The sequence below is a fragment of the Pelodiscus sinensis genome, chromosome 8 (genome assembly GCF_052426305.1).
Source record: "Pelodiscus sinensis isolate ZL-2025 chromosome 8, ASM5242630v1, whole genome shotgun sequence".
NCBI lineage: Eukaryota > Metazoa > Chordata > Testudines > Trionychidae > Pelodiscus > Pelodiscus sinensis.
Window position 1 is genome coordinate 29,634,902 of NC_143059.1, and position 16,596 is coordinate 29,651,497.

The 16,596-nt window shown below is 47.9% G+C and overlaps 1 protein-coding gene across 2 annotated transcripts in view; it reads right to left on the reverse strand.

Moving 5' to 3' along the window:
* Window positions 1–16,596, reverse strand: part of CDH23 (cadherin related 23) — a 573,109-nt gene that overhangs the window by 525,657 nt on the left and 30,856 nt on the right. For both annotated transcript variants that reach the window (XM_075934954.2, XM_075934956.2), the window contains exon 2: window positions 13,307–13,378. In XM_075934954.2, the coding sequence (XP_075791069.2) occupies window positions 13,307–13,373 (67 nt within the window). In that variant the 5' untranslated portion in view covers window positions 13,374–13,378. The remainder of the gene's footprint in view (window positions 1–13,306; window positions 13,379–16,596) is intronic.

Consider the following 16,596-nt stretch of genomic DNA (forward strand, 5'->3'; position numbering starts at 1 on the left):
ACCATTTAAATACATACCTATAGATTTGATTCACAGCTGCCCCAAACTCACAGTAGGCACAACACTGAGGAGGTTTGCTGAACACTAAAGGTGGCTGAAAAGCACCTGTCTATACTCCTAAGTCCTGGGGCCAGCCAGGAGATTAACATGCTCTGGAGGCCAGTTTGAGACATCTAGGCCAGGAGTTCCCAGTCCAGAGACTGGGGCTGCCAGACTGTTTCAGGGGATCCATTAAGCAAGGCTGGCTTTTGACTTGCTGTGGCCAAGCAAAAAAGTCAAAGTCCCACTTGTGGGGCAGAAGCCTAGGGCCTCAAGCCACACCCCTGAGGCCTGAAACCAAAGGCCCTGTGGCACAGAGCTCCTTGCAATTGCCCTGCTTGCTACTCTTCTCTTCCCCCCCAGCCCAACACCAGCCCTGGCTATTACATGTAGAGAAACAGTTGTTGTGGCATGGGTGGGCTGTGGACTTTTTACAGCATGTGGGAGGGAGGCTCAGAAAGAAAAAAGGTTGAAAACCCCGGTCTAGGGAGCGTTCTATTGAGATGGGTGGCAGGATGATTGGGAGTGCAGTCCCTTTCTCCCTACCCTGGTCACACCCTCCCGAGTCCAGTGTGTAACAAAGCCAGTATTAGAAAACTAGGGTTGCCAGGTGTCCGGTTTTGAACTGGACAGTCCGTTATTTGAGGGTTCTGTCCGGGAAACAAATTGAGAAAATACGGGACATATAAAATGTCCGGTATTTTCTAATTAGGTACGTTTTATTATTATTATTAGGAGTATCACTACGTAGTTGCAAACTGCCTGGCTGGAAGACACACTCACACTGTGCAAGTGTGTCTACCAACCAGGCAATACGCAACTACACAAGGCCTGGGTGGGAGGGAATCCCCGGGGCCCTGGGATCTGTGTGCGCCTGGGTCAGTCCTGCTCCATGTCGGCTGGTCTCCCCCACCCCCAATCTTCCCCGGCCAACCCCACTGCCCCCAACCAGCCCTGCATCCCACCAACCAGTCCCCTCCCCTGCCCCCCGATATCCCCTGACCCCCTGATCTCCCCTGGCCAGCTCTGCTCTCCCTGACCCCCTCCCAGCCAGCCCAGCTTCCTGCCGCCCCCCCTCCCCCCGACACCCAATCTCCCCTGGCCAGCCCTGCTGTCCCCCGACACCCAATCTCCCCTGGCCAGCCCTGCTATCCCCCGACACCCCCGCCCCCCGCAAGCTCTGCTTCCCACCAGCCAGTTCCCCACCTCCTCCCAGCCAGCTCCACTCCCCTCCCAGCCAGTCCCTCCCTCCCCCCACATCTGAGATCAAGTGTGTCTGGTATTTTTTTTAAAACCCACCTGGTAACCCTACTAGGCAGTTTTTATGCTACTGGGGGAAAATCTGGTCTTTCCCTTTCAATCAGCTTTAAATCCTCACTGAAGTGGCACAAAAAGGACTTAATCTGGGCCAAATATGTGGCTCCTGTTTTTGCTACTGTCTCTTAGCAGAGAAACACTTGCTTAAGTGTGCAGTGTTGTCAACAGCATGCTGCTGTTTCTCAGTCACATACAGCTCCCCATGCTAACAGTCCCTATTCAATTACTCAAGCACCTATTTCCATTTCATGGGGCTGTGCTATACACTTTTACAACAAAAAAATAAGCCACTTGAAACTTATTTGAGTGTGCCCTGACACAATGCCACTTGCAGGGATCACCAGTTTATACTAAGCAGCAACATTACAGTCATTGTGCATTCAAACACTAGCCACCAGGGCAGAACAGGACCTCTATTTCTCTGAAATCCTGGGGACTTGGATACTATCACACTGCTTTTCTGGCTACCACATGGGCCCTGTTTAAGTGCAGACAGAAATAACTTGATTGAAAAGCTAAGCCTTGGTGTGAAGCTTGGGAGCCATCTCACCTTGCCTGGGATCTGCACTGTGTTACACTGTTACCTCCCCACATGGGAGATTTGCCAAGTGGGTGTTTTAGAGGGCTGCTGCTGATCTTGTTGACACTTTTGTCACTAACTTTGTTGTGCATGTGAGAAATGAGCCAAACTGCTGCTAATATCATTAGCTAACAGGAAAGTGGAGGGTTTCATGGGGGAGAGAGGGGGGCAGGACCATTTCCCTTTCTTGCTGTGAGCTTTATATGTACCTGTAAATATTCCACTGGAACTCTAAAGCTGTTTCACAGTTAAGGAATGGGTGTTGCTGCGTGGAATATATTAAACAATTATCTTAATAATCTTCTTGCTGAAGTCTGTTTAAGAGTGAAGAGAAAGCACTGCCACATGCTGGGGTAATGGTCCCACTCTCATGTAGCAACTGTTGCCTTCCACTTCATGTATTAGCCTTTTGTCTGCTTGTTTTATTTTCCTTTAGATTTTATTTACTTACCTTTTAATCCTGCCATGCAGACAAATGAAGAGCATATGGAAGACACTATTTTTCCTTAGTGCAGGGCTAACCTACCAGAAGGTCATTGGGGATAGAGGAGAACTAATGGATAACAGAGGCTCTGTGCCCCTACCATCTTACTACAGAAAGCCTTGGACTCAATCTACCCAAAGAAAATAATCTGTTGCTCCCAAGTGTTGTTACTTGAGAGCCACTGCACAAAATGCTGGCAGCCATCCCATCATGGAGAAGTCTGATGCTGGAAATTAACTTCTGTGGACAACCAACCATTCATCATTCACATCCGTGTCAAGCAGGGTTGGGTCATTGTTCCAATGACACTCTTCTCCCTTTATCTTCACCTGATCCTAATTCTCATCTGTGATCACCTTTCTAATGGAATCAAGACTGAACATCATATGATGGCCAATTCCTCAATCTTCACATCTCTAAGCAAAATCTAAATTCCCCAGAATTGTCAACATTGACCTTCAGTATGCAGATGACTGTCAGTCTTGCACACACATAGGCTACCTGCAATGTATCTAAAATCTTTTTTCAGATGCCTATCACAGCCTGGGTTTCTCTCAACTTCAGGAAAACCACGGCACAAACCAGCCTTCACCTGCACAAACTAATCTTTGTAATCCACAAATCACCGGCTGCAGAGAACCCCTGGAAACCTGGGTCATTTCCTATATCTTGATGGCCACCTCTCCCAAACAATCAGCACCGACACAGAAATTGAATCAGGATCTGCTATGCCAGCACATCTTTTGGAAGATGGAGTCTTCAGTGATAGGGATTTGCAAACAGGCACCAAGATTTATGTTTATATTGCAGTTATTTTTCCCCACCCTTTCCTACGAGCGCGAGACCTGAGCAACCTACAGATGACATCTCAAGCAGCCACCCCAGGAAGATTCTCAGGATCAGCTGGGAAAGACGGACATACTAACACCAGTATTCTCACTGCAGCCAACATCAGCAGAATAGAAGCACAGGTAATATAATACCAACTCTGCTGGGCTGGCCACTGAGTACATATGCCTGACACTAACCTCCCAGAGCAAGTACTCTTCTTTCAGTCAAGTCAGGGAAGAAAGGCTCATGGAGGGCGACAGAAGCATTTCAAAGACACACTGAAAGTGCACCTTAAAAAGGGAGCCATCAGCCCAACAAATTAGGAGGACTCAGTGCAGGACAGAACACAGTGGCACCACACTATACACCAAGTCACAGCCCATGTGGAGGAGAACAGACATGCTCATTCAATAGAAGCAACACAGGAGGAAAGAAAGGGTACAACCATCCAGCCAACAACGTCCTCCAGGATTACACTAGTCACTTCTCTGGGAAAATCTGTAGGGCTCCTCAGACACTTAAAAATCTCACCAATGAGCCCCCTTGGCAAACATCATCCTCACATTGAGGGACAGCCAAAAATGCGTTACTTGACAGCGATGTCCCATAGCCCCTCCTTCATTGAGGTTGAAGATTCATTATTTCCTAGGCTAGATGGTCAAAGCCATTTTTAAACACCATTAAAGAGAAGGTTACTCACCCCGTTCAGTAATGGAGGTTCGAGATGATTGTCCCTGTGGGTGCTCCACCTTAGGTCTTTGGGTGGACCACTACAAGCCTAGTCGGAGATTTAACAGTAGCAATGCCCTCCAGTAGGCTGCTCATGAGAGGCAGACAGCACGCATGGTGCTGCTACCACACATGCGCAGCCAACTGTCCCTTCAGTTCCTTCTCTGCCCCAGAAGGAGAAATCAATGTGTCCAAAGCAGAGGGGAGGAAGGGCAGGTGGTGGAGCACTCACAGGGGCAACCATCTCGAAGAATTTCCATTACTGCATAGGGTGAGTAACCTTCTCTTCGAGGAGTGTCCCTGTGGGTGCTCCACCTTAGATGACTATAGAGCAGTATCTGTAGTGGGAAGGAGGGTGCCTCAGCTAAGTGCTGTGTTGGACATTGGTCAGGACAGTATGTCCAAACTGAGTGCCCTGTTTCAGGTAAGTATCGAGGGCAAAGGTGTATGCAGAAGACCAAGTTGCAACTATGCAAAGGTCTGTGAGAGGAGTGCTACTAAGGTAAGCTGTCACGTTTGCCATGGCCCTCATGGAGTGTGCACATGATTGAAATGGAGGCTCCTGGTTAACTGGCATAAGCCAGGCAGATGCAGCCCACAATCCATCTGGACAGTCTCTGGGTAGAGATCTGCATGCCCAGGGATCTTTCAGCAGTGGCGATGAAAAGCATGTGTGGTTTTTTTTTTAAATTGTCCTTGTCCTTTCCAAATAGAAGGCAATCGCTCAGCACACATCAAGAGTGTGCCATTTATCTTCTTCTGCAGTGGCATGAGGCTTTGGAAAGACAACAGGTAACACCAATGGTTCATTGCAATGAAAGGAGGTAAGTATCTTTGGTAAGAAATTTAGGTGTGGTCGCAGAACCACCTTGTCCTTATGAAATATCGTGAGAGGTGGGATAGTCATTAGTGCCCCAATTTCGCTTACTCTTTTGGCTGATGTAAGAGCAACCAGCAAAGCCACCTTCATTGAGAGGTGAAGCATTGAGCACGTAGCCATAGGTTCAAATGGTGCATGGGTGAGCGTGGAGTACCAGATTGAGGTCCCAGGCTGGAACTGGGGTTTTAACTGTCAGGAACATTTTTTGAATTCCTTTTTAAAAGTGCTTAGTTGTTGGGCGGGTGAAAACAGATTTGTTTTCGATGGGTTGGTGAAAAGCTGTTATGGCTGCGAGGTGTACTTTCAATGAACTAAACAAAAGACTTGAATGTTTTAGGTTTAAGAGGTACTCTAATATATTGGAAAGTGAGATTGTTGATGGATTTGTGGATCTCTGGTTCACCCAGAGGGAGAATCTGCACCACCTGTGGAAGTAAGACATTTTTGTTGTTACTCTGCGACTACTTATTAAGATCTGTTTGACTTGATCTGTAAACGTTGCTTCCATTGAGAAGAGCCACTGAGGAACCATGCCCAGAGGTGAAGGATCTGGAGGAATGGATGCCGGATTTTACCATCTTTCTGAGTTAGAAGATGGGGAACTATAGGGAGATGCCATGGTGGTCTCATGGACATGTGGAGCAGGTAAGTGTACCAACTCTGGCATGGCCTTGCTGAAGCAGTAAGTATTACTGATGCTGCCTCTACTCGTCTTGTTGATCACCTGGTGAAGAAGTGGGATCAGTGGAAATGTATAGAAAAGGAGTGCATTCCAAAGTCCTGTAAAGGCATCCCCCAGGGAGTGTAACCCAATGCTCACACGTGAACAATACTATGGACACTTCCCTACGGTGGACTTATTTGAAACCAATGACAACAGGAATCCCCAGCATTTGAAGATCATATGTACTATGTCATCATCCATATCCCATTCGTAGCTGAAGGTGTCTTCCATAAGAGGGTGTCTGCCATAAGATTTTCCTTGCACAAAAGGTAAGAGGTTTGGATGCAGATATTCTGATCTATGCATCGCGACCATAGGTGGATTGCCGCTCTGCATAGGTGCTGAGATCTGGCTCCACCCTGCCTGTTCATGTAGTACATTATGGCTTGATTGTCCATAAAAATGTGTACCGTGTTGCCCTGTATCAGATGTAGGAAGTTCTGGCACGCATATCATGCCACTTTGAGTTCTAATACGTTGATTTGCAGAGAACATTAATGTGGATCCCATCGATCTTAGACTCAGAGGCTCAGAGTGTGCCCCTAACCCCAGGAGGGAGGTGTCCGTCATGATTGTGATCATCAGGGGATTTCTGCGGAAGGGTACCCCCAGTGCACATGTTTTTTGGGTCCACCCACCAGTTTAGTGATTGTTTGATTTTGTTTGGAAATGAAATCAGTTGTTGAAACTGTTGTAATGAGGGCTGTATACTGTTCTTAGTCACTACTGCATTGGTCTCACTGATGTGGCCGCTGCCATGTGGCCTAGTAATTGGAGGTAAGCGCTGGCTGGGACTTGTTTGGGGAGGTCCACTGCCACCATAATTATCTTTGAGAAAAACCTTGGGGTTGGGGAGAGTCCCAAGGGTAGCACTGTGTATTGGAAACGTGTGTTGCCAAGTGCAAATCTTAGGTACTTCCTACGTACTCTGGTGGATGGATACATGAAAATAAGCATCCTGGAGGTCGACAGTCGATAACCAATCCTCTTCATTTAAGGCTAGTATTACTGTAGATAAGGTCACCATCTTGAAGCACTGACGTTGTGTCGGTTGAGCCTCCTGAGATCGAGAATTGGTCTCCCCTCTCCCGATTTCTTTATTGTGAAGAAATAATGGGAGTAGAAACCCCTGCCTTTATATCGCTGGGGTACGGCTTCTATGGCCCCTAGGTGGAGAAAGCGTTCAATCTCTTGGAGTAGAACACTCTTGGGAGATGGGTCCCTGAAGAGGGACAGGGAGGGTGGGAAGAATGGTTAGCAGCAAAAGAAATGCAGTATCCATCCTTCATGATGCCTAACACCGACTTGTCAGTTGTGATAGAGGACCAGTGGTGGTAGAAGGGTAGTAGGCATTGATGAAATAGCAGATGGGTTTGAGCCTGCTCTAGACAAGGGGGTGTAATCAGACTCTCAACCTGATCTTCAAAACATCTGCCTTGAGGTTGATGGTTGAGATGCAGCAGGTTGGCCAGGGGCCTGTCTATGTCCAGTTTGTCATTACCTCCTCTTATTGACAAAATGCCTCTGAGCTTGACTGAAGGGTGAAGATTTGTATCTTTGATTAAAATACCTGTTCTGTTTGTGTTTAACTGCAGGTATGTATATGCTAAGAGTTTTCAGCATCGTCTTAGAATTTTTAAGTGAATGAAGGGATGCACCCATGGTGTCTGCAAACAACTTTGATCCTTAGAAGGGAAGATCCTCTACCGTGGCCTGTACCTCACAGGGAAAACCTGAAAAGTGAATCCAGGAGGACCTTCTCATCACAATGGTGGTTGCAATTGATCGTGATGCTCTGTTGGCTGTGTTGAAGGCTGCTTGTGGGGCCGTAGGGGAAATCAGCATGCCATCATTTACGTTGGCTGTGAGTTGCTCTCTCTTTTATCCTTGGATAAGTTGTCAAAGAGGGAAAGCTGTTCAAAGATATGGTGGGTGTATTTGGCCAACATTGTCATGTAATTTGATATACGGAGCTGAAGGGAGGCTGAGGAATAGGCCTTTCTTCCCATGAAGTCTAGGTGCTTCCATTCTTTATCATATGGGGTGGTGTGTGTGGCACACCCTGCAAGGCCACATAGAATTTGCAGTCAGACCTTTTGCAGACCAGCGGTATTGTGGCTGGTGTCTGCCATATGCACCTGGCAGGGTCCATAAGCATAGGCCCATGGGTAAAGCCAGTTTGGAGGCAGGTGAAGTGTGGTGTATGCTGGTCAGTTTGTGCTCAGTTTCGGGAAGGCTGACCAGGGAGACCTCAAGGACCTCTGCAACGTGCTTGTAGTGTTCCTAGAAACAACGGAAGTCACCTCCCGTCGTGGGAAGCAGAGGCACCAGCATGTTGTCAGGAGAAGGAGATATGCATTGCAAGACGGGAGGAAACAGAAGACTCCTTGCCCCTAGATGCTGGTTCCTTCTCCTCTTGTTAGACTGACCTGTCAAGTGATGGTAAGGATGGTGCCTTAGAGGAAGGTGTTGCACCTGCTGCAGATGTTGTGCTTGATGCGCTGCCCATGGGTCCCAATAGGGCCAATTGGAAGGGAGTGGCATGGAAGGAGGCAACCGTTGTGGCGGATGCAGTTGCACTGCTGTGTCCTATTGCTGTGGTTGGGGTTGCTTTGGGGAGGAATGCCTTGGTGTGTGGGTGCCGACCAAGGGCTCCTCGTCCTCATCGATAGACAATGACAATGCCAAACCTGGTGTAGCGGAGTGTAAAAAGCTGCCGAATGTGGGCATGCCAGCTGGGCTGAACTGAGGCGTTGTGGGAACCAAGGATACCTTGAGCTCCTCCATGGTGGTGAATGGGAAAGGTACTAGCATCTGTGGTGCCAACAGCAACTAAGATGGGACTATCGCTGCTACCTGTGGTGCCAACAGTGCTGAACGGGAAACAGTCGGTGCCACCTGCTTATGCCTCTTCAGTGCTGGGGGTGGCATGGGTACCGATGGTGCCATATAAGGCTTAGGCTTCTTCAGTGCCTGCAGTGCCTCAGCCGAAGATGAGTTGGTCTTATCTTTCTTCAGCATGGATGTGTGTGCTGACGGTGCCGATGGCGCAGATTTAGACTTGGCTTTGCCTGGCTAGGTCCTTGGACTCTTGGGAACCACTGGTGCTGGACAGTCCCAGAATCTCCCTGTCTGGAGCCATAGCAGGGATGGGAGCAGGGGGTACTTTGGGAGCTTGTTTTCCCTGAAGAATGAGATCCCTTTCTAGATTGGTCAGAGGAAGAGTCTCTCGAGGTAGAGGTGTCAGATGTGGCCCTTTCAGACATGGCCACGGGGGATGGCTGGCACGGGGAAGAGGAATGTTCTGGATCTGAGGCAGGTCTCATCACCTAATAAACCATCTTGTTAGTCTTTAAAGTGCTACATAGTTCTGTCTTGTTTTCTCAAGTGACAGAAGTTTTAATTGAAGCTCCCATGCCTTCTGCGTGCAAGCCGTTAACTGCTTGCAATGCTGGCATTGTGTGGTAAAACGTGTGCCTGACCCAAATAGCACACACACTAGGAATGATTATCTGAGATAGGGATAGATAGCCTGTAGGAGAGGCAATGTTTGAATTCCAGGGAACGAGGCATCCCAGGTAGTAAAAGTCAGGTGGCTACTGTTTTCAGCCTTGCAAACTGGAGAATAGAGGGGTGGGGTTTTGTTTTTTAATTTAAAGACAAAAACCTTAACTCTAAACTAGAAAAAACTGTAACACTAGCTAACTATTAACACAGAAAAATTCAATTTTTTAAAGTATTTTAAGAAGAAATCAGAGAGCAACTGTGGTTCTGACTGACGTAGGCAGCAGTAGAAAAGGAACTGAAGAGACGGTTGGATGCGCATGTATGGTAGAAGCACCACACGTGACGTCTGCCTCGCACATGCAGCCTACCAGAGGACACTGCTACTGTAAATCTCTGACTAGGTGCGCAGTAGTGCCCCAAAGACCTACGGGGACCCTCCTCAAAGAAGAGGAAACGCTTCCTGGCTAGAAGCTCAGAGTTTGGATCAGAAGAAAGAAAGAGGTGAAAAAGCCAGTGCTATCCCAAACCTCTCCCTTTCCTACTGTGCTAAAGGGGATCAGCAGCACATTTAGGCATGTCTCATCATTAGTTAGGAGTCACACTAATGGTCACTGGGCATCACAGACTCCCATCTGTGTCTGATCCACAGAAGACAGGAGTCTCCCATATGTGTCTGATCCACAGAAGACAGGAGTCTGTTACAGTCCCAGTTCTGGGGCTTAGTACCTTACTTCAGGCTGTATAGGCTTCCTCTTGTTTTTCTGGTGGTTCCCTATTACCAATAAGGTGGTATCATAGTAGGAAACTGGGAAAGGGGGCTATGAATTTTGCTGGCAGAAACCTATTTATTGATCATTTTAGAAGTGTCTTTTTGAGATGTGAATGCTTGTCTGCCAGGCTGGGCACCTCAGGTAATCATGCTGCATATTTAAGTCTCTAATTATAGGTTTAAATGCCCGAGTATAGGTCCCCAGCCAGTGTTCCCTGTAAGCCGAGTGCTTGGACAGCCACACAGGAGAGATTCAAATGCCGCTCAGCTGATCAGCAGTGTCTCCATGGCCAGCTGCATGTGTTTCTACTCCTGGTACACTTCTGCAAATGCCTTAATACACAAAGTATATTCCACACATAGGTGGAAAAAAGTAGGGAGAACATTGACCCACATTTGAAAATTGTGAGCGAACCTTTCAACTTGAGCAGGTTTGAAATTTCCACAATTGCTGGCTTCAACTTTTCCCTTCCTTAAGTCAACCTCCACTCCCACCAACCACTTTCCAAAAGAGCAGGGTGAAGGAGCATGTAGGGTCTTAAATTTAATTGGGGGGGGGGGGGAAGACGTAGGAATCTCCCATACTGTGCTTGCTCCCTTTAGAGACATGTTCCTTACCATGTTGTTAACAAGCCCTGTAATGCAGGTAGATCATGTGGCTGTTCAGGAAGGTAGAAGATGTGATATTCAGAGACTATACAACTGAATTGTTTTTCATTTTGGCATCACAGCCAATAATATTGCTGCCCCACCCCCCAGCAATGTTGTTTTAGTATTGGATATGTACTACACATTCAGTTATATTAATCTCAGACACACAAGACTGAAGAGACGCTTATCATACTGATCGTAGTTCTAGCACAACTGGCTGGTCCTCTGTTTAATCCCAATACAGAGAAAGCCCAGTCCCTAGATCTACGTGTGTGTCCCACTGCCCTCTACTGGATAGAATGAGAGGCTCCCACAAGTGCATCTGCAGATTCCTTGAACAGGCTGAGGTAGGGGAGCAGCTCCTCTCTGACACCAAGGCGATGCCTGTATTTCTGGAGCTTCTTCCGCCACATTCCGAGGCTCACTGCTCTTTCGGGTCTCAGCAGCTTTTAGTGGGCATTATTTAGAGAACTCAGAGCTAGTACTAATGCTGTGTACCATCTGATCATCTGTAATGCCTTTCACACTCACTCTAGCAAATGGTGAGGCTAGGAGCTGCTGACATCATGCTGGAGCAGAAGTGCAGAAGAAAAACCAGACTGCATTTGGAGGGACATGATCTTAGCATCCGGGTACTTAAGGAGAGCAGCACTGCTGGGGGCACCCTTTAGCGAGAGGCTGGCTGCAGGATGACAGGTGCACACAGCTTCAGTTTCCCTTTTTTGCTTGGTCACAGAAGGAACATCATCTCTCAGTGCGTGACACACACAGCCTGCTACTGGGTATACTCTATTCATACACGAATGCAGTAATTCTCTGATGGTAAAACGACTCAATTCCCACAGGAAGCAGATACAAACTTGGTAGGCTTTCCATTCTTCACCCCAGGGACATGGCTCCAAATCACCCAGCCAGGAGTCAATAGCAGTGCTTTGTTCCAGGGCCCCACTCTCACGTCTCTTTTGCCATCACCTCCCTTCAAAGAGCTCCTTGTAATGCTCCAATACCCATGCCTCCTTGCCTGAATCTCCAACCCCTGCTCAGGGAACACCCTTGGGGACCAAGACCTTGCTCCTAGGTTCTTCCTGCAGCTCCCCTCTCAGCTCTTCACCCAGAGGGCTCCGCCTCATTCAGTGTTGCACTACCGTGGCCTTCCTGCCCATCAGTTCTAGGCTTACCCTGGGGTCCATCTTCCAGCAACAACCCTCTTGCTTCTGGGCTTAACTTCCTCTGGCCAAGCTGGATCTTCCCTTTTCCCAGGGACCTGTGCTCTAGCCTGCTGCTTGCCAGGTTCAAACAGTAGCTGTGGCTCTTTTCCAGATCTCAGAATGCCTCTCTCTCTCCAGTCCCTTGGAGCTTTCCCCATGCACTTCTTGCCAGCTCTCTGCTGCTTTCTGTGCTGGACAGTGGGGCTGACAGCCACTGTGGGCCCCAGGACAAGATGGGGCAATGGTCTCTATGCCTCCAGAAGGGGTGGGGTCAAGAGCAGTCATCCCTTAGTGCTGTCCAGTGCATGGCACTCGGTCACCCCCTTCAGCCCTCAAAGCTGCATGGAGTGGCACTTTGGCACCCAGAGCAATTGCCCCCTTTGCTCCCCCTGTCTGCAGGCCTGGTGCTGGGGTGCTCCTTTCCTCCCCCAGCAGCTCTCGCCTCTCTCTTCCTGATTCTCTGTGTCAGCCCTTAGAGGGAGGAAGAATGTCTGACGGCAACATTTCAGGCCCGGAACCTGAGCCTCTCCCCCTCCCAGCCAGAGTTAGCTAACTCAGGCAGGCCACAGGTTCTTCAGCCCAGTAGTCCTACCCTTAGGGGCTCAATGCAGAAGACAAGCAGCAGCCTGGAGAAGGAGTCTGTCCTCTAACTCTGAGCGCTGGTCAGTGGGAGGGATGTGAAAGAAAAGCACAGAATATTTGGGATGCAATTAGTCCACTATGTTCAACAAAGACTTAACACCTGCCACCAACATTGGTACCAAAACTGCCTCCAGGAGGAGCCAGCTGGCTTGGCCTGTATCTGCAGAGCCCTGCAAATCCATGGGTACCTGCTATATAGCCACAGATTGTTTTTGTGGATCGGATGTGGATACAAATGTCTATCTCTGCAGGGCTCCATGTATCTGTAATGTATGACAAGTCTCCAGGGTTTTTGACCCCCTCGTCCGATATATTCCAATAGAACAATAGGCAATAATGAAACTACTCACTGCATGGAGTTTCTCAGTAGGTCTTATTTCATAAGGGAACATATTTCCCTCTCTCAATCTATCATATACAGCGTGAAACTAACTTAAAAGTGCAGGCCCCAATTCTCTTAAAGGACTATTGTGATAGAAAACCCTGGTGGCAGATAAGCATCAACTACCAACAACTGACAGACTCAATCAGAACTGATCTTCCTCGGTATAACAATTATTTTCTCGTGCAGTGCCTAGGGACCCCAGTCACAGAGCCAGGCCTCATTGTGCTATGAATATAAACACATAAGACAGTCCCAGCCCTGGAGCACTTAGCATCTATGTGCTGCTCACCCCCCATTTTCTGGAGTGGTGGCTGGTTCATTCTGTGCCTTTTCTCAAAGGCATCTATCTAACAATAGGCTCAATCACAGCCTAAGTAGCTAGTGAGATCACATACTCAGTCGAAAGATGAAGCCTTTCTGTCACTAGAGATAAACTCCAAGTCATGCAACGGTTAAGCTGTTTAAGTGTTACCGGAAAGCTTGCAACAAAAAGATGAGTCAAAAAAGATGAGTCAGGGAAAAAAAAGAAGGAAAACTGAACAGAGAGAAACTTTACTTACCCAAACAGACAAAATCCAAGACCATAAGGGAGAGAAGAAAGTTGCTGGCGGCAAAATGACACTTCATGGTTCCTGATAAAAGAAGAGAGGCAAATTTAATATTTAAGTCTCATGAGTTTTGGTAAAGGACAGCTTCCTCCCAATGCACACTTGTGTGGTGGGGTTGGAGGACAAAATCTGTTCCCAACATGGGGTATAGCCATGACACTGCAAACAAAATCACCATGCACCCAGGCAGGAAGTCCAAAACATATTGGCTGAAGGAGACAAGCCATGGTCTTTCGATTAGGAGATAGGAAACCTGTGAAAGCCTTAACCTCCACCCTACACAATAAATGCAGAGAGATAGAGAGAAATACACTCATGTCCATGACAAATGCCATCTGACAGTTTCTGCTACTCATCTTACAGTCAGTCATCACCGACCTCACCCAAGACACTGGTTAAAGCTCGCGGTATGTGGCCATATATCGGGCAAAGGGAGCAGAAGGATGCCACTTGGTGGGCATTCAGATGATGTGAACAGAGGTATCTATAAGCTATGGGAAGTACTGATCGGGTCCATAGTGTGAAATTATACATCTTAATGGAAATTAGAGATACAAGAGATTTATACCAGAGTATATGTCCATAACTCTGGCTAAACAGGATTGGATCCTACAGTTCAATATTACATTAAAAGCAACCATCTAAAGTGATGGGACTTTTGGCATTTCTTTTGGGAGATTTTTTCCCACAACGTAAGAGATTTCATTGTTAGGAAAATCTTTGCTGATGCCCAGTTTTTGTTTGCTCATTTTAAATTTCATTACTCTTATTTATAGCCGTTTGGATTATTCTGAACTCCTCCACTCCTTGTTTGGGTTTAAATACTTCACATACAGTCATGTCTCCCTTGAGTAATCCAAATTATATTTAACTTTTTAAAACTTTGCTTCATTTGTTATTTCAGAATAGTTACTGGACTTTGTCTAGCGACCCCCCAAAAAAACCCTATATTCCAGGGATAGGTTCACTAGAGCCAAATAGAACACTTACCCCCTTCCTAATCCAGGCAGTCCAAAACCTGCCTTCTTTACAAAATTCCTGTCTGATTGACAAGTCACTGCTTTCCATATTTCTCCTCTCCATTGACTATCTGTATCTGAATGGCAGTATGACAAGAATAGTCTTTACTACTCTTAGTTGTTTTGATCTCATCCGGGTATGTCTAGAAGTATTACAGTTAGAGAGCATTGCCATATAACTTTGCGTTCTGTGAAAGATCTCATTTCTCCCCCCCCCCCCCCCATCTCTCACAAAACCCGGTGTGCAGAATCAAAGGATTAAAATTATTAGATCAGATGCATCCCTGATTTAATTCCATGAAGTCAGTGGAGTTACCCGAGGGAAGAATCTGTCCAATTGTAGCTGGAAACCAGGGTCAAATGACTGCTGATGTCACAAATCAAAACAAGATCAATGTTTCCAGTGGATGTTTGCTTACATCATAAGACTCATTTCACAGTTTGGCATGATCAACAGTGTCTGCGCAGAAGACAGCTCTCCAAACTCAGAACTGGCACAGCAGAGGTGCTGCACGTCTAAGATGCACAGGACAAGCTGGTAGGAAGCAGAGAACAGTGAAATGCTGGAGGTGAGATTTAAAGTTGTTTTGCAATGTGATATGGGAGCCCAGTATTGGTGTAGCAGCAAATTACCAAGTTGTACTGGCAAAACTGTGTGGGAGACTAGGGCTGGAATAACTAAAAATTCACTAGGAATTTAGAAGTACAATGCAGAAAACAACAGAGAACATACAAGCACATCCAAAGCTCTCAAACACCAGCACTGCTGTGAAATAGTTATGAGCTGGAAGAATATTCTGAGTACATTAGCATGCAAACGAACACTCCCGCACCTCACTTAGCTTCTAGAATTTCCCAGGCTAGTATTAACAGAGCACATGGCTGCTTACAATGAGGCCACAGAATTAAAAATGAAAACAGAAATAATTAGAATGGTCAGATGCTTTACAGAAGAGAGACCAGGGAAGGGGGGCACCAAAAACAGAAAACCTCCAAACCACAGAAAAATCATATTTTAAAATGAGGTAAACATAAAATCAAATTACATGATTGATAAGAAAATATATGCTGTCCTGCACGTGCACACACCCGCGCCTCAGGCCAGCCCTGCAGAGAAGCTGGCAGACAGGGTGCACGGTCCCTACTCCCCACATACACACACTCCAGGGAGAAGCTGGCAAGTGTGATGTGTGCCCCCACCATGCTCCAGGCCAGCTCCAGGGAGAAGCCAACACCACGCCCACCCTGTCCCTTGAGCTCCCCATCCCTTCCCATCTCCTTGCACCCACACCTCATGCACCAACTCTGACTCCTGCACCCTGCCCCCCCGCACTCACACTGCCAGCCCCCTACCCTGAAGGACCTGAGCAATGCTGGGTATATATTGGACAGAGTTTGTCTGTCTGTTCAAAAACTCCTCCCACACGGTAAGAGTTAGGATCACCACATTTGGTATATAGTTTCCTCTGTCATAACTTAAAGCAAGGTAAGGGTTTGGTTGTACCACAGAAACGTGATGTGCCTAGAATACAGTCACTTCTCAAAAAACACACGGAAAATAGAATCACTAAACACAGAAGAGGGGTTGTCGGGGGGGGGGGGTCGCTCCCTGTCAGGAGGCGCTCCCGTGACCGCCTCCCCCCCACCGTGCCTCAGTGCCCCAATCGACTGTCTTCACTCAGTCCAACGCTGGACCGCCTACAGTCTGTCTCGGGTGCTCATCACCGGCATCATCATCACCCTTCCCTGCCTCAGCCTTGCCCTTATAGTCCCCGCTGATAGTGCCACCACGACACCCTCGTTACGGCGACCAGGGGTACCACGGCAGGGAGAAGGGGGGGCCCGGACCTGCCCTCGCTCACGGGCCCCAGCCCAGGGCCCTAAGGACTCAGATCCGTGAAGGATCCGGTCCGGTCAGTGGGGCGAGTCGCCTAAACACACTGACCTGCCAACCACACCGGGTTCTGCCCTGGGCAACTTCCCTTCCCCCAAAAGCCCCACCCCCACGGTGCCCACCTTCCCCTTTGTGGACAGGATTGCTGGTGGAGATGCAATCGTTCCTGGCGACGACGGGCTGTTTTCTCCCGGTCTTGGGCCTCCCGCTCCAGCTCGGGCTCGGTCCTTCCCTGGTCTAGGCCAGCGTGCCTTTTTGAATAGCCGCCGCTGCCCTGACCATCCTATCACGGGCAGGGGCCATATCAACAGCTTGCCCCGGCCCTGCCC